Source organism: Pleurodeles waltl, chromosome 3_1, assembly GCF_031143425.1.
Source record: "Pleurodeles waltl isolate 20211129_DDA chromosome 3_1, aPleWal1.hap1.20221129, whole genome shotgun sequence".
Taxonomy (NCBI): domain Eukaryota; kingdom Metazoa; phylum Chordata; class Amphibia; order Caudata; family Salamandridae; genus Pleurodeles; species Pleurodeles waltl.
In genome coordinates, this window is record NC_090440.1 from 1,993,124,104 (window position 1) to 1,993,149,964 (window position 25,861).

Here is a 25,861-nt window from a genome sequence, read left to right on the forward strand (position 1 = left end):
ATGCTCTAGTAAGAGCTACCAATTCCGCCACTTGTGCAGAATATACACCTCGAAGCCAAGAAGCTTCTAATGTACCTGTGATTGTGCATACAGCATATCCTGCTCTCAATGTCCCTGTACCATCTCTCAGACATGAGCCATCGACAAAGACAATTTGGTCATTTCCTTCCAATCGTGTGTCTCTGATATCAGGCCTTGGTTTTGTACACAGTTCAGTTACCTCAAGACAATCATGCTCGATGTCTTCTTCTTTTTCAATTTCAACAGTATCACTTGGAAGTAATGTTGCTGGATTCAGCACTGTACATCTTTTCAATGTTACATTTGGAGTACCCAATATGCTTGTCTCATACCTTGTCAGTCTTGCACCAATAAAATACTGTATCTTTGTCCTTGTCAGTAAAATCGCAACAGAGTGTGGTACCATTACCGTCAAAGGGTATCCCATCACTACTCCCCCACATTGAGAAAGACTTTGACCAACTGCGGCTACTGCACGCAGACAACCTGGTAAAGCTGCTGCAACTGGGTCCAAGATAGCTGAAAAATAAGCTACTGGGCGATAAGCATCTCCATGGACCTGTGTCAAGACAGACAGAGAACAAGCATCATGTTCATGACAAAACAATGTGAATGGCTTTGTGTAATCAGGCATTCCCAATGCTGGAGCTCTGCACAAACTCTCTCTCAGCTCAGTGAATGCTTTCATCTGATCCTCATCTAATGTAATAGGGTCTGTAACTTTCTTATGTGTCAGCTGCTGCAGGGGATAAGCAATCGCAGCAAAATTTGGAATCCACTGCCGACAATACCCTACCATTCCCAAAAACATTCTGCCATCTCTCTGTGAAGTCAGAGGACTTCTCTGCAGAATCATTGCAATCCTTTCTCTGGAGATTCTCCTTGACCCTTTCTCGATCTGGTGTCCCAAGAATTTCACTGATTTCTGACAGTACTGCAATTTCAAAGGTGACACCTTATGTCCAAATTTTCCCAAATGATTCAACAGGGCAATCGAGTCATACTTACTCTCGTCCCTTGTCCTGGATGCAATCAGCAAATCATTAATGTACTGCACTAGAGTCGATTGGTACGGTAGTTCCAATTACTCCAAATTATTTTTCAGGATCTGATTAAACAGAGACGGTGACTCAGTATACCCTTGTGGAAGTCTGCACCAGCAGTAGACTCTGTCTAGGAATTTGAAACTAAAAAGAAACTGACTATCCTCATGAAGAGGCACAGAAAAGAAAGCTTGTGACAAATCAACCACTGTGAACCACTCAGCATCACAAGGAATCTGAAACAGTATCACTGCTGGGTTCGGGACTATAGGACAACACTTAACCACCATGTCATTCACTTTTCGCAAGTCCTGCACAATGCTACTTTTCCACATGGCTTCTTTAAACCCATTATTGGTGAATTATATGGACTGCTCAACACTTCTTTCAAAACTCCCTGTTTCAGAAAATCTCCGATTATCTGCGCCACTTATATCAGAACATCTTGTGCCATATTATACTGTGGAAGCTGCGGAAATAATACATTTGGCTTCAAAGTGATCTTAATCGGTTCCACTCCCTTAATCAAACCCACTTCTTTACCTGTCAGATCCCACGAATTTTCCTGTACTGTTCCCTGTAGATCCGCATGCAGTTCTTTCAGAGTAAACATTGGGAAAAACTTGATGACTGGGTATTCCTCGTTAACATTGTTATTCATAATCTCGGATGTCTGTCTTCCTAATCATCCCTATTAGTCTGAACCTCTAGCCCAGTAGTCGAACAACTAATGGAACATTTTGTCTTACACAGTAGATCCCTTCCCAGTAGGGATACTGGACTTGAGCCACAAGCTACAAATCTATGCAGACCCTGAAAGTTGCCAATTTCAACCTGTACCGGATCTGTGATTAGATTTGTTAACTGTCTATTCTCTATTCCCACAACCTGAACTGTTCTGCCTGAAAGAGGTAAGTTCGGAACTTCTGCACTACTCACTGTAGAGCGTGTAGCTCCTGTGTCCACTAAGAATGAGACTCTGTAACCCTTTCCCTTTACAAAGGGTCCTCTCTGATCTACTTCTAAGGATGCTGCAAGCATACACGGTCCTTCATCTGAACTGTCACTCATCCATTCATCGTTTATTTCATTCTCACTATGAAACTGGAATTGGTGCACTGTGTCATTACTTCTGTCGTGTCTCTGACCTGTGACCTGCTGAGTAAGCATCATCTGTTGCTGTTCCATCTGGGCTTGAGGTATCTGCATTTGCTGTCTAGGCATCATAGGAACCTGCTGCTGCATTGGTTGCAACTGTGTCAATTGTGCCTGCTGCATAGGTTGGAAATTCTGCACCTGGTTCTGAACATCCGGATTAAATCCTCTCATTCTAGGAACTTTCACAGTCTGAAATGTATTGACATTACCACTTTGCAGAACAGCACCATCCTGCACCATCAACGGACACTCCCGCTTCCAGTGTCCCACATTTCCGCACAGATGACATGGTAACATCCTTTTTATTACCTGCATGTCATTCTGAACAACTACAGTATTCAAATCCGGAACACGAGTCATGTTGATTCCACGACTCCTACCTCTCATCTGAGGTTGAAACATAACAGTTCCCTGTTGCTGCGGCATCTATTGCACCAAAGCTCCTTGCACTTCTGTCTGAGCTGCCTTTATTTGCATCACCATTGCTTTCTCCTTCAGCTTTTTCTGTTTCAACTCAATTTCATCACTACAGTATTTTGTGTACTGCAACACTTCATCAATCGGCTTCGCTTGCCAACAAATCAAATGACTCTTAATCATCTGCCCTATTTCTGGTCTCAATCCTTCGACGAACCTGAACACAAAGTGCAACATGTCTTTCAGCTCAATTGCTTCCTTGCCACTGTACTCCTTGAATGCCTTCAACAATCTCTCATAATAGGTAAGTATTGACTCTTTTGTTTCTTGCACTATCCTGTCAATTCTCTGCCAGTCAATGTTTTTGGGCGAGATTCTCGTCTTCAAGAATTCAATCACCTTATAGTTATGTTTCATCACTTCACGTGATGGTGCACCTGTAAACCTATTTCTTTCCGGTTCACTTGTTGGCCAATCCACTGCCCTTTTGCATTCAACCCACAAATCAGCTGGAACCACTATTTCCAAAAATGTATTCAAGCCTTCCCACAGGCATTTAGATAGCTTCACAAACCTATCTGTCTGCTGGTACCACTCAACCGGTTTCTCTCTCAGTTTTGTGTAATCATTTGTGAATGACAATATATCACTCCTGTGCCATGGGACATGAACAAATTACCCTCATGGAATTTCTCTCCTCAGTAGAATCTTTACTGTATCCTTATCTTTCTGAACAGCTTCAGACCCTCCCTGTGAATCTCATTTCCATTTATCCTCCTTTTTTGCCCATCTACCGTCCCACTTCTCTAGTGCTCCCCAGATCTGAGCACTCTGCAACAATTCTTTCAAGTGAGCCTTCATTCCTGCTGACCTCATGTGCTCAAAATCCTTTGCCTCAAAATCTAATCTGTAGCTTTGTTTCAAATGTTTTTTTCTCTCAATCTCTATATCATGTTTGTCTGCCAGCTCTGCCAATTTCTGATGTATCTTGCTCACTTCCCTCATAATCCTTGGGCATGAATATCATAACTCTTACTCTTTGTAGGATTTCAACCTGTTCACTGCCATCGTTCCCTCAACTAGCTCAGTTATTTCTGGAGCTAGTCTTACACGATTTATCTGCTCTTCACCTTTGGATATATTTTAGGAGTATTCAAACTATCCAACTATTCACTCAGTTGCTGTGCTGTCCATCCCTGTAACAAGATGTTACTTGCATTCGGCAATGGTACCTGTTGTACCACTGCACTTGGAGTTTGCGGCGTCAAGAATTTCAGACTTTGACTTGCACTCGGGCCATTTACTGCATCAGAAAGTGCAACAAGTGGACTAAGATCCATTAAAGGTCTAGATCTATCAAAAGTATGACCCACAGATGACAACACTAGCACATGATCACTCACTCCTCTTCTCACTAGTCTCTGTGACATTTCACCTTGCTCTCCTGCAATTGATTTCTTCTGTGCAAACAATGGTACTGCTGGACCAACAGTAATCGGTAGTGATACTGCATCTGCAGCTGCTCTGACGCTCACATTTTGTGGAAGAACTACTCCCATCATCTGATTCATCACTGGTGTCACATCTGACTGTGTCCCTGTCATTGGTGTAAATTTTCGCAAACCTTTTGTCTGTGCCTGTGGCACCAAATTTGGAGTCGGCTCGGTCTGAACTAGCACTGGTCTCAGGAGCACTTGCTCCGACGGCACCACTAAGTCCGAAGTCGCTTCAAGAACTGGTACATCTGGATAATTTCTCTGTATCAATGGTGGGTGCATCTGAGCTTGGACCACCGAAGTAGTCACTACATTAGGAGTACTCTGCACTACCCTGTGTACCTGTCCATTATCTGTCTGCACTGGTCCCACTGTCCCTGATGCTTGTGCTGGAGCAGTTGGGGCAGAACTAGTACTTGGACCACCTAAATGCGTTGCATATGACGGAGGTCGATCCCTCAACAATTGGGTAATAAGATCCTTGACATCAGAATCTTCTTCTTCTACATAGGTCTTTTTCTTCTTCTTGCTCCCTGAACTCTTATCAATCTTAGCAGCATCTTCTTTTTCTGACTTATCTTCTTCTGCGATTGCAGGAAACAATTTAATACCCTGTAATGTCTCTGTTCTCCACCTTTTCTGTTCCCAATCCCACCCTGCTTCTGCCAAGGACTTTTCTACCTTTCTTATTCTCCTCTGAAATTTCATGTCTTGTTGCTGTCTGGCCACCAGCTCCCAAACTACTAAAGCATCAGACTGTGCTGGCCTCAGTAATCGCTTTGTCTCATATAATGTCATTCGCAACTGATCCAAAATTCTTAAGTTAAACGTTCCATGCTCTGGAAATGCTAAAGCTCCCTGTTTCTCTGTCAATTTGCACCACTGTTTTAACCAAAGGCATGTCGGACACCTCGCTCCTCCATTACAATATATGCTGGAGAATTTTCCAGTGAGGTCGGCTCTCCCACTGTCGCCTTAATGTAAGAATCACCCTTCATGGCACTTCTGAACGCTTTGAAAAACTTCATTTTCTCTGTTGTATTTATTTTGATTCAATAAGGAACTGACTTTTACTCCCAAGCTGCCTTTCACCTGCTTACTCAACCAATTGCCTCTTGTGGACGGCTGCCAATCCGCTCGCAATCTTCTTATTAACCAACCTATCCTAGCACAGCACACTCTGACATCACACACACACTGCGGCTGACAAAGTCTTGCGGCTTGTTTTCCTGAACTTTAATTCACACGGAACTAATGAAAAATATTGTGAGAATGTAACCAAAAACCAATAACCGAAAACAAACCTGTTGGTTTACTACAGGAAGGTACACAATCGCTTCAGAGACCTTACGGATTTTCACTGATGGCCCTTTCGCTCATGTAGCTATTCCTCGTTCTCAGTCTCCCACATTCGCAAGCGAAATTCGACCCGCAAATTTCACTCTCAACTGATCAATGGGTCTGTCCTGGTGCACATAGGACTCGCCAAATCACAGTCAAAAAAATTATCTTACTCACTTAACTCACACACCGACTTGTTGACTACGCCCGATCAACCTGCTAAACCAGACAGATTACAACGTATAACCAAGTGTCTCCTACACTTGTCAATATACTCCGGAGTCTTAGACCACACAGTGTCCGTACATCACCAACAACCATGTGGACAATTTTTAGCACAAAGCGCCACGCACATGTGAAGTTCGACGACTTCCCTACTCTCATACTGCGGAGTACGCACACTCCTACTAACCTCATCTGGAGAATGCAACACTCCCTACTTTAACCCTCATACATCACGATTCACCTGGGATTTGCTTAAGCCTTTGCAAGCGCGACCTACCACTTTCACACCAACACAAAACACGCCGAGAACATACCCAACTTTACCAGCGGGATCCAGGATCTGGGAAAGTCATTACTGGGCTTAAGGGGACATCATCTTTGCTACAATTGCCATCTCAGAAAAACAAAATTCAAACCTCATTAAATTTGAACAACTAACCCTGACTTAAACTACTACCATAACCACTAATCACCACATAACTAGTCTTCCAAGGAAACTAACCATCAAGTTGCTACCACAAAACTGCTAGCGCACCTGGTCCTTAGTAAGTAAACTTACAAGGGGACGCGTATAGGCCGATGAACCTTTTGGATCGCATGGAATGTCCTAATTATGTAGTGACTAGTGACATAAATAATCAGCGAAAACAATTAATACATTTAAAATCAATACAACTAAGACCACCAATTCATAAATAACCACAACTAAATAAGTGTTAACAATTTTTATTTCCCTATTAGTTACAATACTAATCATCAATGTTAGCTCATCTTTATTTAATCCACACAGAATTAGTTCATTGATTACCATCAATATCAGAAACAGAGAAAACTCATGCTAGAATATTCTAAAACAGGCAAATAAAGATGAATACAACACCATTAATAGCAGAGTTCAGCAAGCAGTTTGTCAGTCATTTGTCACTGTCAACGTCACCTCTGAGAAGGCTACCTAACCCAGATTAGCATCAGCATGTGGGGTTTTATGCTAAAACAATTTAGAAAACATGAATTTGGAAAAACATCTCACTACGAGAAAAACTATAAAACAGCGCAGATGGTACCTAGAAGAAAAGGCACAAGTTAATCAGTCACATTGTCATAGCTACCTATCCACGGAATGGATCAGCAACAAAGTCAGTCTTCGTCTTCAGGTCATCAATAGATCAGCAACGCATCAGGCCCGAAAGAGTATGAGCCCAATGACAGAATCTCGAACCGCGTCTCCTGACGTCATCAACGTCTCACCTCTATTCTCCTGCATCTGAAGTTTTAGCCCCTTGTCATGACTTTTTATTATAGTTTTTCAGTCCATCCCCCTAATTTCCAATTGGTCAGTCAGTCAGCAGATATGACTTTAACCTATAATATTATTTTTTCAAATCTAATAAATATAACATTAGTCCTTTCACAGCACATAGATTGGTCCACTATACGATGTCCTCATCATCCGGCTCTCCAGGTATCGAAAATGTTGCCTGTTCCTCTTCAGTCAGTGCTCTCATTGTTCAAGTCCTGGGAAAGTACATTTAGCCTACACATAATTGTATCAATTTGACTTCCTCATCTCCTGTCCGTCGGTACATTGCAGAAAATTCAAGCTAAGCAACTTTAACATCGGGTGGCTCAAGGACAGGTCATGCACTAGCTTCTCTGCAGTGCGTTAAGATATCAGCTCCTTGTGAGAGGCCTGGAAAAGACTAGGCCTTAACTCCGGCTAAGTTAACTTCTACAAATTAATACAAAACATATGTTATACATCTCAATATAACATATTACTACATTATTCTTTCACATTTTCATTATTTCATACATCTTTAGTTATTTGAGCATAGCTTCGTATAAACTGCTGCCATTCCCCGTGGTCACAATATCAAACTTGCACTTTATTTTCTTTACAATTAATTTCTCTACGACCTTTTCATCATCAAAACACATAAACATTCATTAATAATTTCTAATTAGCATATTTGGGTCAGCACCTCCAAAGATCAAACGGCTGAACTTGTGCCATGCATGCTCAGTCACACAGGGACTGCTTACAAGACTGTGCACCTAGGTGAAGCCACTACAATGATGTAGTGTTCTGCTAACAGATATGATGGAACGTGGTAAGAAATAAACGTATATCTGAGGCATTGAATCATATTGATACATGTAATCCACAGTAATATTTTATATAGAACACATCAAGAGTTTTGGATCAGCAGTGCTATATCGCACCTGCTTAAAATCTTGTGACAGAAGGGCCTTGTAATTGTTCCATGACTTTCGCCCAAAAGGTGCAAACAACGCTGTTACAGAGTTGAGAGATATGGTGACGCTGCACGGCATAAGGGCGCAGTGGAAGAAGCTGTAGAAAGAGGCGCGGCAGTCACAGAGAGATGCACTGACCTTCTGCTTATGTTTGAAGGTGAGTAATGAGGTGAGAGGTAGATTTGGGTCGGGCGCTGCCAGAGTGCATGCACTAATAATTAGTTGGTCGTGGACAATTCAGTTCAGGAAACCTGCGAATAAATGTAGCGCAAGCTGAGGCAGATATTAGGGTAGGTTTTAGTGCAGGTTTTAGTGCTAGTAGACTCAGATCCTGCAGAGGACGGTAACAGTCTGCGCATGTGTGCACACGGTCGATGAGGGTAACCAGCGATGCTGATGCTGCGAGGGTCCTGCAGATGCGGATTGAGAAGTGCGCATGCGCGGCCAAGCGGCCACACAAGTGTCTGTTGGTGCGCACGCGCAGTCCCCGGCCTGGGCACTTGCTGTCAGAAACCGGCAGGAGAGGGCACCGGTGCTCCGGCTGATACCGGTTGCCGTATCCTGCTCCTCGCTCTACATTTCCCCCGGCGCCTGGGCCGGGCGCATCCCTCTCAAAACACAGGCTGAGCCCCTGGTGCCACCTCCTAGAGCCTGTCTAAATCCACACCGCTGCCCGGTTCCCCCTTCTCATTGTCCCGTCACCTCTAAGCCATGTCGGCCGCCTTGTACGTGCTTTCCACTATCGGCGGGTATGTGCTGACCTCGGTGCTGCTGCTGAAGTGCCCGGGACTCCTCCACCGGAGGAAGAAGCAGAGCTTCTGCTGCAGACACATCTCTCACCGTGGAGGTGAGTGTCAAGTAGCTGAGGCGGGAAGAAACCGGAACCGAGGGAAGTTGAGGAGGGTGGACCGCAGGGGCGGTAAACTGTGTCGCCGCACGGGAGACAGATTCTGCTCCTGGTGCCATATCTCTCGCTGCGGTAGTCATGCATCTGAGCAGAAAGATAGTGATTTTTGTACTGTTGGGATGATATCCAGTCTAATGCATTACATTTTAAAGTCCTGTCTAGAGCAGCAGTTCCAGTGTAGGGGATGCTCACTGTAACAGAATGAATGGTGTGAGCTATGAGGGCATGGGCTGTCATGTTATTGTTAAATGCAAACTAGTTTTCAGTGTTGGAAAGTAACGCCCATATCATTCGTTTTACAGACACCTGTATTTCCCAGCTGTAATAAGGCGGGGTGGGGGCGGTGCAGTGACCAACTAAGTAACAGTTTGGTGGCAACAAGAGAGCAGAACATGATTCAAGTTTCCATTGAGAAAAAAAACGTGTAGTCGAGTATATTTTTATGAGTGTGTCTGTAGTTATACATCAGAGCCCGTTTTAAATAATTAAAGAAGTGCTTAGTCGAAAGCTTAATACTAAGTTTCCAGCGCACACTGCAAGTTCGGACAAGGATGTAAAAGTTTCCGTAGTGGTATAGCATTATACGGTGTAGATTAAATGTGCGCTGTTAGAGCGCTGGTTAGTTCAAGTACTCGAATTGGTGCGCATTTTGTAAACACTACCTCTGAGACACAAGTCCAGTCTGCAAATCGGAAAATATGTGCATAGAGAGTGCGCTGATATAACTCAGCACTGAAATGCGATCATGTAGGATAAAAGTGCATTGTCATGGCTGGTTGGATGTCTCACTGCTGCTGGGATACAGGTGTGTACTGCGTGTAGGTGCATTGTGACAGATCTGTAGATGTGTTAGTACAGGGATACTATAGCGTGATGAAAGTCATAATAGATGCGCATTGAGAGTTCTGGGTGGCTTAGTTGGTTACAATTGCACATTGCAGGTGAGAATGGAGTTGCATTGTGAACTATCGCTGGGTGTGTATCAGAGTAGAAGTGCATTACATGGGAGCTCTCTAGAAGGGTTTCTAATGGAAAGCTAGTGCGTGACGAGACTCTGGATAAAGGCACTTTGTGGACGTTCTCATGTTTCTTATTCCCGGGGGTGAATATGCCAGTTTAGGACAGACATGCATTGTGAGAGATTAATGAACGTTTTAGTAGTTTGAGTTGTTTGCATAACACAAGTCAGGATAGAAGTGCATTGTGAGTTTAGTGGATGTTGTACTACTGAGATAAAAATGCACATGACAGGACACAATCGAGTTTTTTTGTGAGACTTGAGGCATGTTTTAGATATTGGAGTTCAGTGCCTGAGGCAAGTCAGGTGTAGTAGTGCTTTGCAAGAGGTCTGTGGGTATCTTGCTGCTGAGGCATAAAGGAATTTTGCAGACCAAGCTAGGGGTGTATTGTGAGAGTTTACTGGAATCTCTTAGTCCGTGGTCTCAACTGCATGATGCAGGTCAAAATACATATGCATTGTAAGAGTTCATTAGGTAACTCAGTGCTAGGATATAAGTGATTGCCAGACCTTTCTCTAGGTACAGCATGATAGCTTTGTGGGTATCATAGTAGTGGATATAGTTGTCCACTGGTCAGGCTAGAAAGTTGCTTTAGTTAACTTGATGAGAGTGACTACAAGAGTAGATCCAGACGTCTTCAAAGTGAAATCTTGAGCATGGTCCACAGTTCATAGCCATGCCGGTGATGTGGGCTGACCCACAGCATTACATTTCATGGACTAGTCAACAAACAGCCATAATGGCAGCATGTTCCTTATTTACTGTGCTCAAGAGGTTGACCCACACTCAGTGGTGCTGGAACGATTTTTGGTGAGGGGATCGGGGGGGGGGGAGAAAGATGCTCACCATTTGTGCCACTTTGCTAAAGTCATATGGCATTTGCGCAAATGTGGAATCACCAGTCAAGCACGTTTGGAAAAGGTCGACGTTTTTCCAAATGGGAATGGTGAAATTTTTTGGGGGAAATGGGTACAAGTGATCCTGTTATATAGCACATTATATTCAAAACCTGAAGTCAACATGATATGTTTGTAGAAAGCATGTTCTTAGTCTAATTGGCTTTTCAAAGCTGTTGAGTCACTGCACATAACCAGTGGAAGACCAGTTAACGTCGGATCAGAAAATGCCTCATCAAACATTTGTGTGCCCCCTTGAGCCCTGGATGCACAAGCAGTATTTATCTAGAGCTCTGTTCAACACGGAGTCACTCAGAACTGTAGTACTATACATAGCAGATTGCCAAGTTGTCTTGACTAGTCTTCCACTAACCTGCAGTTGTATGCCAGTTAATATTTTAAATGCTATGATAGTTCAGGTGAGTTTATTTGGTGTGTGCGTAGATCCCACCAACTCAAACTGAGAGAAAATACCAACAGCACAGTGGAATTCCTAAACATCACAAACTAACTTAATATATGATATATAGCATAATGCACTGGACTCCATATGTTGTGTAATATATACGCTGGGCCTGCTGTGATGTCACTAAATATGATGCTGCAAAACACACTGATTTGTTGATCTGTAATTGTGTTAGTTACTACTAAAATTCTATGCTTAATAAAGAACAGTATAAGAAAACAGGGTGATTTTATCTTGCTGTGCACGTGCAGCCTTTGACCTTTCTGAAATATCTTTGTTCCATCGCTCTTCAGTATTGTGAGGTAACAGGTGTCATCTCAACTTACAATGAAGATAATACATTTTAAAATATTTCTAAACCTAAAAGATGTAGATGCTTTTTATATCTGTTGGTTTAGATAAATGTTTGAAATTGTTTTCTCTTTTCGTCTTCTTTTGTGCCTCAGCCAGAGTGCCATTAATTTTAAATTACAAAATGCGGCCAGACACATGTAAATATAAGATTTGCATCATAAAATTATAGCAGTAGTTAGAAAACGTGCTTTTGTTTTAGAGTTTAATTATGCATGACAATTGACTTTTCAACCTAATGTTTGTCAACAGATACTGCAAAATGCAGCATTACTTTTCCTAATGATGTTCCACTTTGTAAGGGGGTGCTGCAGCACCTCCTGTACCCCCAGTTCCAGCTCTAGCTCCACTTCTCACAGGTCTAAAAGGCCCACAGTTCCGTCTCTGCTTGAACTCCGGTCTGCACTTAGTCAGACATTATTTAGCGTCTAGGAAGTCACTGCAGTGTACCACTGATGTATTTAGTGAAACTAAGAGGCTGTACCTTTTGTGCACCGCTCACTGGCTTTGCCATGTTACAAAACGTATATGCAACTGGACCTATGTCGGGCCCACTGAACATTTAATCTGTAGGTGTTCCCTTCTTGTTTTCCACTATTGCTATTGTTTGTTGGGGCAGTTTATGTCTCAGAGAGACTGGTGGTGGAATGTGCATTCAAACTGCTTCTGTAATGGGAGGGGACCTTCTGCCCTAAGTCTCTGACTGGGAGCAGGGACAAGACTGATTTGCATATAACTGGGTCCAAACTGGTGTGGCATGATGGGCAAAAAAACGATGGATTGCCATTCAGCTCGACCGATTGCCAGTGGCTGAGATTAATTCAAGCATTCCAACCATCACTGTCTTGTTTTTGCAAAGTCTCTGAGAAGCATTTGATCCCTCCCAGCTTTGTGCTTCTTTGCCCCTTGCATGTTTTCTCCTGAGACTTAATTCTCTCTTTCTCTCTTTCCCTCTGTGCTTCTTAACCACTGCCTTATTTGTAGATTACTTTTTATGTCCACGCATGTATCCTTTGGAAACCGGCATTGTAACTTTCCACCAACCCATGTAAGTATGATTGTTTTAGAAATGGATCCTGATACCATTGGTGGGTATCCACATTACAGGGACGTCATCTCAGTTGCTTGTTAGATGCAGGAGTTCATGGCAAAAGAAAGTTGTGGATTTGGTCAAATGTAGGGACATAGCACATTGACTTTTCCAGAGCTGTGAGCCTGACTTCGACCACAGGGACCAAATTAAAGTCCCTTTAAAAGGAAAGGACTTTAGGCTTCTTAAAATCTCAAGATTAGTTAGCTTTTTAGATAAGCCCTGGACACAGGTTTGAACACAAACGTTTCATTTATAAGCTTTGCATCTTGTGGATAGGAACATGGATGGCGAGGTCTCAAAGTAAATTGCGAGTATATCAAATTCATGTCATGCAAATAGTGCACACTCTGACCATGCATTCCATGAGCTGGGCACTGCTCACATTGACATGGGATATGGGGCAAGGCCCACTGCCACTCTAAACTATTGAGGACCAGTGCATTGGGAAATGTCAGTCAAAACATTACTTTTGAGTTGCAAAATGCCTTGAAGTCAATAATTCGTGACAACATTTAACAATCCCAAAATTGTATCTAGAGGGAAACAATGCTCTGTTATTGAGGACACGTGAACAGGGCCACAGGAATTATGAGGCAGGGAAGGGCGAAATTTTGCGTCAGAGTTGACTAAATTACGTGGCAAGTAAAGCCAGATTATGCAGCTTAATGCGTCACATATTGTGATAGTATTACTTCATTTTTTTCCTATTTTTTTACACCAGTTAACACTTTCTGGGCGTAGGTTGCACCTCATTAGTACTGGTTTAAAACCCAAATATTGCAACAAGCAATAGAAAGTTGAGCAGTTAACCTTTTTCAAAGGACATTCCACTGCGCAGCAGCATGTGTTGTTTTGTTTTTAGTACATTTTCGAACTAGAAACATTTTTTGTGTTGACATCTGCAGATTGTGCAACCGATGGACTGTGTGACAAATGCAGCAAATCCAGAATTAAGCGAAAACCGAGGAGCTGCACAATTGCATAATTCCTGTGGTCATTCATATAAGTAATATACACTGGCAAGGAAAGTGACACAAAAACTGTCTTTGTAGACCACAATATGATAGCTAGAAAAGTCACATTACAAAAATGCAATTTCATCAAAATACAACATTCATTAAATTTTGCAGCAGCATGTGACAATGTTTCAGCACACTGCTAATTCAGGGCTGCCGTCCGTGGAGAAAAACTTGAAGAATTACATTTCATATCATATTTGTTAATATGTTTTCAAACACAAAGCATACATCAAAATGTAAATATACATACACTTATCAATTCAGGCATTAAAGTACATGTCATGCACCTGTTGCATTGCTAATGGAAACATTAAGTGCAAGGATCCTGAAGAAATAATTTTAACAAACAATCAAATAGTGATAACTGTGAATTCCCAAGGTTGTGTTCATCAATTTAAAAATGAACCAATCAGTTCCATAAAGCAGAAGGATGCAAAGTATAATTTCCATAAATAACAAAAAGTCCCCAGTCCACAAATACTGCTGGGCAACCCCCAGAAATACTTCAAAGAAATATGTATTCTTAGTGACTTAGCTTGCATGTAAAGATTGCTCTGCTATTCAGTTGCCTAAAAATCTTAAGGAAGCAAAACAAAAAAAAAACAAAAAAACATTGGCAAAGACGATAGATTTGACGTTGGCTGGTAACCTTTTGGCTTAGCCAGTGCTTGTTTTCCGTTGTGATGGTTTTGGTTAAACTTTATCACAAAAACCTTTACAAAAATGGCTTCCTTTGCAGGCACACACATGTGCACAATAAGAAGTCATCTTGAAATGTTTTTTTAATAAAAGTTTACAAAACCTATTCTCCAGTGGCCATTTATGTATGTGTGCAGATGTGCAAGCATAGACGGCCGTTTTTGAATGGTGTCAGTGTGGAAAAAAAATAATTTGAAAGACTGGCGTCTATTCATGTAGATGCGCATGCGTGGAATGCTAGTTTTCATCTTTTTTTTAATTAAACATATAAAATAAAGTGTATTTTGAAACAAATGTACTGAACAATGGTCACAAAATACTGGTCCCAATTTGCCAGTATTTTTGCAACCAGTGTGGTATTTTATGAATCAACCTGTATACTAATAATGTCAGTTTGCAAAAAACCTAATCATAGTGGGTTGCAGTTCAGCTTGCCTTATGAACACTAATGATCTAGGTCACAAACTGAGACCCATTACAATACGCTGCCATCACAGGTAAGCAGTGGGGTAAGCAGACCGCCATATCTGTGAGTGCTTTTCAATAAAGCAATTTTTATTTCAATGCAGCCCATTTTTCTTAAATGGAATGGGACTGCATTTAAAAATGAGTTTATTTTTTTGTTTGTTTAAACAAACTTTTTTTTTTCTTTCTTTTTTTTTTTTTTTACATTCCCAAGGGAAAATAGGTCCCAAGGGGGCCCCTTCCCCTGTGCGTAGGGGGTACTACCTCCTTTGAGGTGTCAATAAAATAGCATTGTTTTGCGGACAGATTTCAGTTGCAAAACATTAATGCATACCTTACTGATTCAGTAACCTTTCAAATACCGAATCGGTATTCATTTCTAAACATAGCGATTTTAAAACACTAATCTGAATTGCTAAGTGTATTTAGTGCATTGGAAAAAGGCCTTTAGCATTTACAAATTATATGATTTAACAATTAGGATAATTTGTGAATGGTAAAACCCTTTGTACATCTGGCCCTATCTTCGGCAAACACAATGCCACTGCAGTTCCAGGCACTGAAGGGGACTACTTTTGTGCGGACTGATGCCACTCACAGTAAAGTTACCCAATGACTGAAGTGGAGCTACCCCTTTGACCCAGGCTGTCGGCTTTTGTGGGTGGAAGAAAAATGTGAAGGACACAAAAACAGACCAATGGATAACGAGAACTAACTGAAAAACTGTATAAGTGGATTGTATAAAACATTTTATTAAAATAAGATGAGTTCTGCTAACACGAGACCTAAAATGGACAATAATTGATCATTGTGCAAACAGCAACCTATCTTGCATGAGTTCCATTATACTTTTCTGCTCTATCATCTGCAGGAATGAGGAAGAGAACACATTTGTTCATCCGTAAATTAGGAAGAGGGTTTTATCCCTTGTGATTGGTTATTGGGCATAGTTACATAGATATAATCAAACCGAGAATAAAAATAATTACTATTCTATCTTAGCCCGACTAAAGTTCATTGACTATTTTCCACAGAACTCCATCACTGGACTTACTCCATAAATCATCACTGGGTACATTCCAGAAATCATTAGACAAGCCATTTAAATCAATGGAATATGCTACTTCAAGTAGACAGTGTTAGTCTGTCAGTCTTGGAAGAAAGTGGGGAACAGCAGGTGTCAAATGACTGAGCAGAGCATATCATATATATATATATCTACTAATAATAAGGTCAAGGGAAGTTAATTGCACTTATTTGTAAAACCCAAATTCGCAACCTCTCAGTATCTGAAGAATGACTACTATTTTAACTGCTGTGCCGTGAACCAGAGTGTGATCAGAAACACAATAGAAAGTTGTGAACCTTCCTTTCTATAGCGGCTGACTATTTAGATGATATGCAATTGATAAGATGCAAATGAGACGAAAAGATGCAAACAAAAGTGAAGGCTGCAACACTGAAAGTAGTGGGCCGTTAGAAAATATGAGTTATATAAAGTTTGCAGATTATTTTAAATGCTTGTCCATCAACAAATGCAGCAAAGTTACCTGCAACAACAGAAACAGTCATTCCACCACAGGAGGCAGTCCAAAGGCAGAGGAGGTTAACAGCCTCAAGTATCCGTAGCAAAGCCTCTTTTCAACACAAATCAAAGACTGTTGTCTTAACTCTCCTTTGTCAGTCCATTCAGTGGCAGAAACATTCTACTGTCACCCACTAGAGAGGCATAACATCCCAAACTAGAGGCTCTGAATATTGTGCTAAATATCTGTGGCTGCATGCCGATATATATATTACACAGGGAATTAAAGTTTTTATTAGTGGCGAAAAAAGACATTTGAGCTTCTGTTTCATTTGACAAAGATGTCATAGTCAAATTTAATATATGTAAGATGCTATCAGTGAGATAGGTAAAGCTAGGGAAGAGTACAGTTGATGGCATGTTTGGCAGAGTGGCACATGTGACTTTCCCAAACCATGTCAAGATTTTTCTATCGGGCTACTAGGTAGTGGTCAAGAAGGTCCTCTGGGCTCCTGCCTTTACACCTGAATTGGATTATGTACACTTGTTCACCTTGTATTCCCAGGTCATTCTAGGCTTCTGTGTCACCTTCTTAATGCCTCATTGTCCCTGTAGTCCTTTCTATCTTCAAGCCCTGCCCCAATCATGGCATGTGGCGGTACTCTATTCTCCCTCTTGCTTCCTGGATTCCTGGCCTTTCTGACCTCTTTATACCTGTCTTCTGGACTTTTCACTCTCCTGTCTCCGACCCGTACTCCATGCCTAGATTCCCTGTGTCCTGTCTTGTGTCTGCTGGTTTCCCTGGTCAGTCCCTTTCCAAGTTCCAGTTCTGCATTCACTTTATCGATGGTTCCCTCTTTCCTTGCACCTGGTTTATTCCTTGCATCTTCCTCTCTCCCTGCACCTGTGCTCTTACCTTGAGCCTCCATCCATAGTAGTCCTGTGTGCATATAGTTCAGTGGCTCTGACTTCTACTGAGTCTCTTTGTGTACTATCATTTTCCTGCTGCTATTATTCCAGGCATGTTCTTTGATTCATATTTCCTTATGCCATCTTGTTTTCCTGCATTTCTCTTCTTGTCCTAGCCATTCTTCATAGTCTCCTGTCTGCACTCTTCTTGATATGCCCTATTACATGCAGACTCCTTGTCTTGTGTTCTGTGTTCCTGTTTGTTTGCATGTTTTTGTCTTGCCTTGTTAGTGTCGATCTTTTCTAGTCTTACTTTCAGTATTGCATTTCTGTGTATTCCAGTCACGTTCCTTATCCGGAGCCCAATCCTGCTTTTCCCTGAGCTCAGTTTCTGTTTTGTTGTTCCTTGTTCTGTTCCCATTAGTATTTTTTGTGTGTTATATTACAGTCCTGAATATCATTGGCGCCAAGGGTGCCAGTGTGTTTCCGAGGCCTTGTGCTGCAGACATAGAGATCCTCCCAGCACAATTTTTCCATAAAGCTGATGGGTGTCTACTCAAACTTGTTGCAATTAATCTGCTCCTTGTCTTCTTGTAAGATTTTTGTCATCTCACAGAGAGATCACTTCCGAGTAGCAGACGAACTATCACTCATGATAGTTTGTCTATTGTTTCCCTGGTTTACCTCCCTGTTGTTTTTACTTGAGTTATCTTCATAGTTTTCCCTATATACTTCCAGTTCCCTATTTACTGCCTGTTTCAACCTGCTTCCCTTTAAGTCTTTAGGCAGTCTTGTCTATATTAGACCCCTTCTCAGGACATCCATTTACCTTCCAAAACACACACAACCTCAGTTATCCATTGTTGGCCTAGTCTCACCCAGCTAGTCTCCTGACAGACCAGTCCCATCTATCTACCTTTCAGACACACCAGTGTGTTGTGTAATCTCTAGATTTCCCGGTAGACCAGTCTTTTTCCGTGATCATATCTTTACAATCCAAAAATATCTGGACTGGATGAAAAGATGTGTAATGCAAACCTCTCAAAGTGCTCTACAACAGGCACATGAGAAGCACAAAAAATACTTCAACGCGAATAAAACTAAACATTCTAGATTAGAAAAAAACATTTGTACCACAAGGGTGGACTTGTCACGACTCTTCATTGATTACTTTGATTAAAGAAGGATACAAACAAAAACATTCACAAAATTTTCTTAACTCTAAAATGATTTGATTTGTAAAACCTCATACATACAAAAATGGCAACTCCTAATTTTTCTGTTTAATTTCCATAAGGCATAGCTCATTGACCCACTAATAGTAAAATTCATTTAGGTGTTCTAGACAATCACAAAGAAAATGTAGGAGTCAAAATTGCGAATATGGAATAGAAAACGAGAGCATTTGCGTGTTATCTGGTCATCCTTAATTCTTGAGTGGGTTTTACTATTTGGTGGGTTGCAAGCCAAATCCTCTTTTTTTTTTAAACAACTTATGAGAGTGAGGGTGGTGTGCTGAAGCTGAGACTGCCTTAGGGTAGATTCAAAGCATGTTAGAGATGAGACAGTTTATGTAAAAGTGGATTTAGTATGTGTAAGAGTGGATTTAAGGCACATAAATGGATGTAGGTGGCAAGAGCATGTATTGGGGCGTGTGAGGGGGCGGGTTGGACTATCGGGTGGGAGGAGGCAAATGCTTCAGGTCGTCCCAGGGCATCTGACGGACGCAACATGGCACTACCCCCAAACAATAATCTGAGCAAGCACTGTATGGGGATATACAGCATTCACTTCTCCTTGCCTACAGTGTTCCAAGTCCCATTTGTATGAAACTTTTAGACAGCAAGAGTCAGTTCTGGTAGTCAGCAATGCGGGCACCAGCACAGCGTATATGCTTGTGTACTAGTATATGACTTGAGGTGGCATGGGGGATCCCTTATTCTGCAGGTGAAGTCCCGGAGAGTAGGAACACAGTGAGTTGCAGGAAATTTTTTTCTCCCAGCATTTTTTAGATTCCCCCCACAAACATAATGCAGTGCACAGCAATTGTCTTTGCCTATACACGAGTCACAGCTGAACAAAATGAGGGCAAGGAGAATAATTCCAGATAGTGATTTATTCTTTATCTTGACAACCAATTCACTGAGTATTTCTACGTATGAATCACCTTTCATTTAGCTACAGGAAGATTGAGTGGTAAACTAGCTGGCCCATTGGGCGTCACTATACCTATGAAATAAATTATTACAAGCGATTAGTGATATGATTTTGTTATTATAGGCACGTTCTGACATTGTAACATGCTTATAATATGATCAAGTACAAGCTTTTACATGGAGATTATAAATTCCCCAGTGTTAGAAATGGGATAATGTACCCCCAATTGAACATTCTAAAGATAATTCAAGTCCTGGAGTAACCTTATGTACATGCCGAAGTCTGAGTGCCTTTGTTAGATAATGGAACTCGGAGATGAGCTGCAATGTCCATATAACATACAGTTGAGTAGGTTATGCCATATAATGATTGGGCATGCACAGTGTGCAGCCTCGCCTGGAGTAGAGGGTGTGGCAGGCAGCTGGGTTGGGATGCACAGACATTTCTGAAAGAGATGCTGTGGTGGACATAAAAATGCAGCAAGTATCTTGACCTCTTTTGTGGTCTCCACTCATTTAGATGCTGTTCGATGTTTTAACAGGTTTACTTCAGGGACAACTTTTGGCAAAGGAAAGCTGTGTCCAGATCCAATATCTCATTCTTCATAGGGGCTCAGTGAACTATGTGCATTAGGGTCATGCAGACAGCAGAGTGCTTCTCCCTTAGTTCCAGAGATTCAGATGAATGTGCTTTAATCCTTGTTAAATTGCAGCATGTACTGTTTTAACACCCCATTATCCATCTTTTTTGCCCTCACATCTCCATCTCTCCCCCTGCCATGAGACATCAACAACCTCCCCTTTTCACTTGCATCTTGCATCATTGTGATGGAACTAAGATGTAGGCGAATCAGGTGAGTTGGTGTGGGGGGCGGGGGTTACATTCCGAGATCAGAAACTGTTCTAATGTAATCAGCCATGGACTGACGTGTGAACACCAAAAGGTCTCCTGCTGCTTTATTTTTTTCACCAGTAGCAGCAAAGGCACCAAATGTCTTTTGCCCAGGGCAATAGCTGCCTTGTTTCCCAGGTCCATGCTTGATGTTCTGCTCCAGTCCAGGTTTTATCCTTTGAATTCTGGGACTTGAAGTCATGTTTATCCCATTTTCCACCACAATATAAAGACGATATAGGGAAAATAATGTGCATTTTGGGGATGTGAATTTGAGTGTGTTTCACTTGTAATCACGTAGTTCAACTCCTCTCCATTTTAGTAGTGCTAAAACGTGGCAGCTGTTTAATGACAATTGTAGAATGACACATCACCACTTCACCCAGGCAACTATGTCAATTTTTCATAAATGAGCCCCTTTCGTGCTAGTTTCAGTAGAGAAAGAAAAGATCGATTGGAAATAGAAACATTATACATGCAGATGAGCTTGGAAAAATTATTTGGTTCCTGCCAGTGAAGTGTTTAGGTTTGAGATAGCAAGAAGCCTGTTCAGTTCCGTAGCAATACAACTTAATCAGCAGATTATAACATTTGTTTGACCTCGCCTTGGTTTTTAAACCCAGGGATCCTTGGAATTTGAGAATGTTGTTAGCTTGCTGAAGGACATTTCTTATCTTGGAGCACCTCTCCAAACGGGGATAGTGTCGCTTTAGCAAATCTCAGCTTGATTTTCGTTGTGCTCGACTTTAGGACAACTCGTTAGCTCGTTAGAAACTATCAAACTCAAAGATAGGAACACAAATATAGGATTCAGTACTTATTTCTAGTAGTGTGAGACGCATCTACCTTAATGTTCCAGCGACTATGCGCAGAATGTTTGTCAGAATGCCAGGATTCTTGACTATTAAAGTGCAAAAGCTCCCTTGTAATGTTTCCTTATGTGAGAAACGTTCTTTAGTTAGGATTTCGGAGGTATCTTTTAACATAAATCCCAAATAGGAGCATATCAAAATAACATCGAGATTAAAAGTGAACAATTACAGGTTAAAATGTATTATGGTTCTTAAGTCAATAACCCATTCTAGATATCCAGTAGAGACATGAATCCAAAACAATAAGATCAATCTTTGACAAAACCCTAGTAACACATTGAAACATGCAGATGTTCAAATGCTGGGTCTATGTGCAACCTGCCTTTTTCTGTGCCTCCCATGTCTGTGCCATATTTTTATTTTCCCTAGCACGTGGTACTTACTACATGACACCAATCACACAAACCTTGTTAAATAAAAATAAAACAGCACTGCAAGTTTAGGGAATTTAAAAACAGGGCACAAGCCCAGATAAACACAGGTTGCATACAGACTCAGCCCAAGTAGCCTGCAAGTATTTTTTTATTCTCCTATCCGTCAAGTAACTACTAAAATTAACCTTATTGTTTTCGTTGTCTAATACTGTGATACATATAAATAAAAGAACACATCGAAGATTATTGCAGGTGGGGACGGACTGAGGACATCTGGGGGATTTCAGTAGTTTGAACAATGGATAGATCTGGATAGAATATCAGGCACTGGAGATGCAGGTAAATAGATTAACTTTGTTTTGCCACAAGTCAGCGAAGGGGACTAGAACGTCCTCCAGTGTCCAATGATTTTAGGCATTGGACTGTCACATATATGATCATAAGGTAAGGGGGCATAGATGAACAAGATAAAATTATCCGAGTGTCTGCATTGCATGGGTGGTAAAAAAAAAAGCTGTAAAAATCTAAAACTATTGAGAAAATGCATAGCATTCACTGCGAGATGCATGCTTTGGTAATGTCCCTTGTCTAGCCAGGTGAGTTTATTTAGTTGCCCGTTTATCTTTATTCGATATTAGAATTGCAGATGGTTTGGAATCTCCACACTCCCCTCCTCTTTTACACTATTCAAGTGTAGTTACTGCTTGAATGCATTCAAATGAATATTCAAACTGAACAGGCTACCTGCCAGAAGGTAAGGTGAAGTTTACACATTATCTTAAATTGGGTAATTTCATTAACGAAATATAACCTAGTTATTCTCGCCTACTTTATTTAGGACATCGATGTTTGGCTGTATATGGTTGTCCCTCATCCATGTTTACCACCCTTGCCTTTTCAATGTTGACTTATTCATTAATGTAATGCAAAAGAGGAATTTGATGTGTTTTTATATACGCCCAGGGCAACAACTCGAAAGAAAGTCGAGCCTAAAAAAACAGAACAACGACGAAAGCTGTCTGAAACTATGCCAAACAAGCAAAATAAGGGAATCCCTCCATAAACCCAAATATGTGTTAAAAAATAAATGAGAACATTGAACCTCGAATTTCGAAACGGAGGTAACAGCGCAGTTCAGTAGTTTATCTGGAGTCCATAAAGGCCTTTTCCTTGCAACTTCATGTGTGGCTTTTTATCAGAAACCTGACTTGTGTAGACTGTTTCATTAATTATTTGTTTGCAAATCCGTAAGCAGAGAAGTTTTAGGCTGCTCATTTGCTAAAAGCTATCCTTGAACCACATCCATGGCATGTGAACTGGAGAACCGCAACTCTCCCAGCTAACCCTGAAGGTCAGGTTACTTGTTCTCCCTGTCCCGAAGGACTGCGAGAGCGAACTCGATATCCACTTTTGCTGCATGCGGAAGAAACGAGATGTCCTGTTAATTACACTGGAGAGGGGATTATGTCATCTGTTTTACTGCATGGTATTTCTAAGATATACTTCTGCGCATGGCTATATCTAAAGAGAGAAATGTCAACCCTTTTGTGGTTTAAACACATTTTATCCTTTTTTATTTTTTTAAATCTCGGGAGACAGCTCACTCATGATCACTAGATTCAGATTTAACCACATGATTCGAATTTAATCCCTACCTTGCATGAGCTTCTGTAACATACTGCACTACACTCATCCCACTGCACTGCATGCTAGGACGCTTAGTCACTGAACTGCATCCCTAGCACACCTAATCTTCATTCTTCTCGCCATCCTAGGAGTTCCAGCCCACTGCAATGGAACCTAAGGATGCTAACTCAACCCACTGTAGTGTGTCCTAGAGTCACTCAACTCTTAAAGGTCGCTGCATCCTGCATTCAATAACACACCATCCTTCATCCTGAGGATCACTATCCTACTGCACCTTTTCCTCCGGATACTAACCAAGCATGTTGGTGCACCCCAGGGACAATTATTCCACTTCATGTTGCCCTTCGGTTAATAACACAGCACACTATGGCCCATATTTATACTCGGTTTGCGCCGAATTAGTGTCTTTTTATTTATTTATTTTTTTACGCTAATTCAGCGCAAGCCTAACTCCATATTTATACTTTGGCACTAGACATGTCTAACCCCAAAGTTATGGAGTTTACGTCATTTTCTGGATGTGAAAACCTACCTTGCGTCAATGAGATGCAAGGTAGGCGTTTCCATCCAGAAAATGACAATATGGCCTTAGCCCCATATTTATCCCCAGTGCTAAAACCTAGCACAGGGGATGGGGACCTTAAATAATGGTGCTAAGCTTGCTTAGCGCCATTATTTAATGCCTGGGTCAGGACAGGCATTAGGGGACCTGTGGGCCTTTTTCCATGGTCAGAGACCATGGAAAGAGCCCACAGGTGCCCTTCCCTGGCCCCAGGAACACCCCCACCCACACCAGAAGGACACCAAAGGATGGGGGACCCATCCCAGGTAAGTCCCGGTAAGTTTAGATTTTTTTTCTACCAGCTCAGGCCCTGACTTGGGGCCCCCTGCAAGGCGCTAGGCCCAATGGCCATGCCCAGGGGACTGTTGTCCCCTGGGCATGGCCATTGGGGTGGGGGGCATGGCTCCTGTCTTTACTAAGACAGGAGCCATGTCCATGGGGGTTGTGCGCTAGGAAATGACGTTACACTGCTTAGGGGCATTTTTTTGCCACTAAACAGTGTACCACTATTATTCGGCGCACAACCTCTGGTTTCCCCTATGCCTCCCCCACCCGCTTAGCGTCCTTTACAAGGACATTAACAGGGCATTTGCGCTGGCTAGCACCATTCCATAAATATGGTGCCTGGCCGGCATCCAGGAATGGCGCTAGCTGGCACCATACCTTTGCACGCAAAACTGCGCTAACGCAGTTTTGCGTGTAAAAGTAAAAATATGGGCCTACATTCTATCCAAAGTGCACTAACACACCATACTACACCAGTGGATCACTAACCAACTGCAGTGAAGTTCTTCCTACACTACCCTGTTGAATGTCTTAGGGTTACTACTACACTTCACTAAATCTTAGGACAGTAACTGCACAGATGCTCCGTTGCATCATAGGAACATTCCCCACCACACTGTATCACTGCAGCACTAACTTACCACACTGCCTTGCACCCTTGTCGCAGTAACCCATCCCACTCAATAAGTACATTCTAGGGATATAAATAATCGCACTGACCCACGTGAGAGCTAACAATCCCTACTGCATTGGATACTGGGAACACCATCTTATAGTAAAGTACAACTTTATAGGGTCTTTTACCCTATACACTACAGTGCATTTCCGGTTCACTTCACTACTCTGCATCCTAAAAGCACTAACTCAACACACTGCACTGCTCCATGGGGAGACTTGCCCACTTTACTGTAACCTAGGCACAGTATGCCATCAAGGTGCAGTGCATCATAGTTACATAACCACCTACACTGCATCAATCAATCAATCAATCAAAACATATTTATAGAGCAAGGCTAGTCACCCGCAAGGGTATCCAGGCGCTGAGAGCATAGCTGCTAAAGGTTTCAGTCGAACAGCCAGATTTTGAGTCCTTTCCTGAATTCCAGAAGGGAAGATGAGGTCCACAGGTAAAGGGGGAAGTTGTTCCAGGATTTCTCCGCGAGGTAAGAGAAGGAGCATCCTCCACTGTTGCTCCGACAAATGTGTGGAGGGGTGCGCAAGGGAGAGGGAGGTGGAGTGCAGGAATCTGGAGGGTTGATGGAAGTTCAGGCGGTGGTTGAGATATGCTGGCCCTTGGTTGTGAAGGGCTTTGTAGGTGTTGATGAGCATCTTGAATTGACATCTCTTCTGAATGGGGAGCCAGTGGAGCTTCTTGAGGAGGGGTTGATGTGAGCCCATTTGGGAAGATCAAGGGTGAGTCTGGCCGCTGAGTTCTGTATGGTCTGCAGTTTCTTCAGGAGGTGCATGGTGATTCCCACGAAGAGTGTGTTGTAATCGAGCCGGCTGGTGACTACAGCTTGAGTGACGGTTCCTCTGCTATTGACGAGGAGCCATTTGAAGATCTCACAAAGCATTCAAAGAGTTAGGAAGTAGGTAGAAGAGACTGCATTGATTTGGTTTTTCATGGTGAGCTTGCTGTTAAATATGATGCCAATATTGCATGTGTGGTCTGTCGAGGTGAGTGCTGGTCAAAGTTTTGAAGGCCACCAGGAATTGTTCTTTGGGGAGGTGTTGTTACTGAAGATCAGCACTTCTGTTTTGTCTGTG

At 42.0% G+C, this 25,861-nt stretch overlaps 1 protein-coding gene across 1 annotated transcript in view; it reads left to right on the forward strand.

Moving 5' to 3' along the window:
• The first annotated feature begins 8,455 nt into the window (after positions 1–8,455).
• GDPD1 (glycerophosphodiester phosphodiesterase domain containing 1) overlaps positions 8,456–25,861 on the forward strand; it is a 243,155-nt gene continuing 225,749 nt past the window's right edge. Inside the window, exon 1 of the mRNA XM_069226416.1 lies at positions 8,456–8,804. Coding sequence (XP_069082517.1) covers positions 8,669–8,804 — 136 coding nt within the window. The 5' untranslated portion in view covers positions 8,456–8,668. The remainder of the gene's footprint in view (positions 8,805–25,861) is intronic.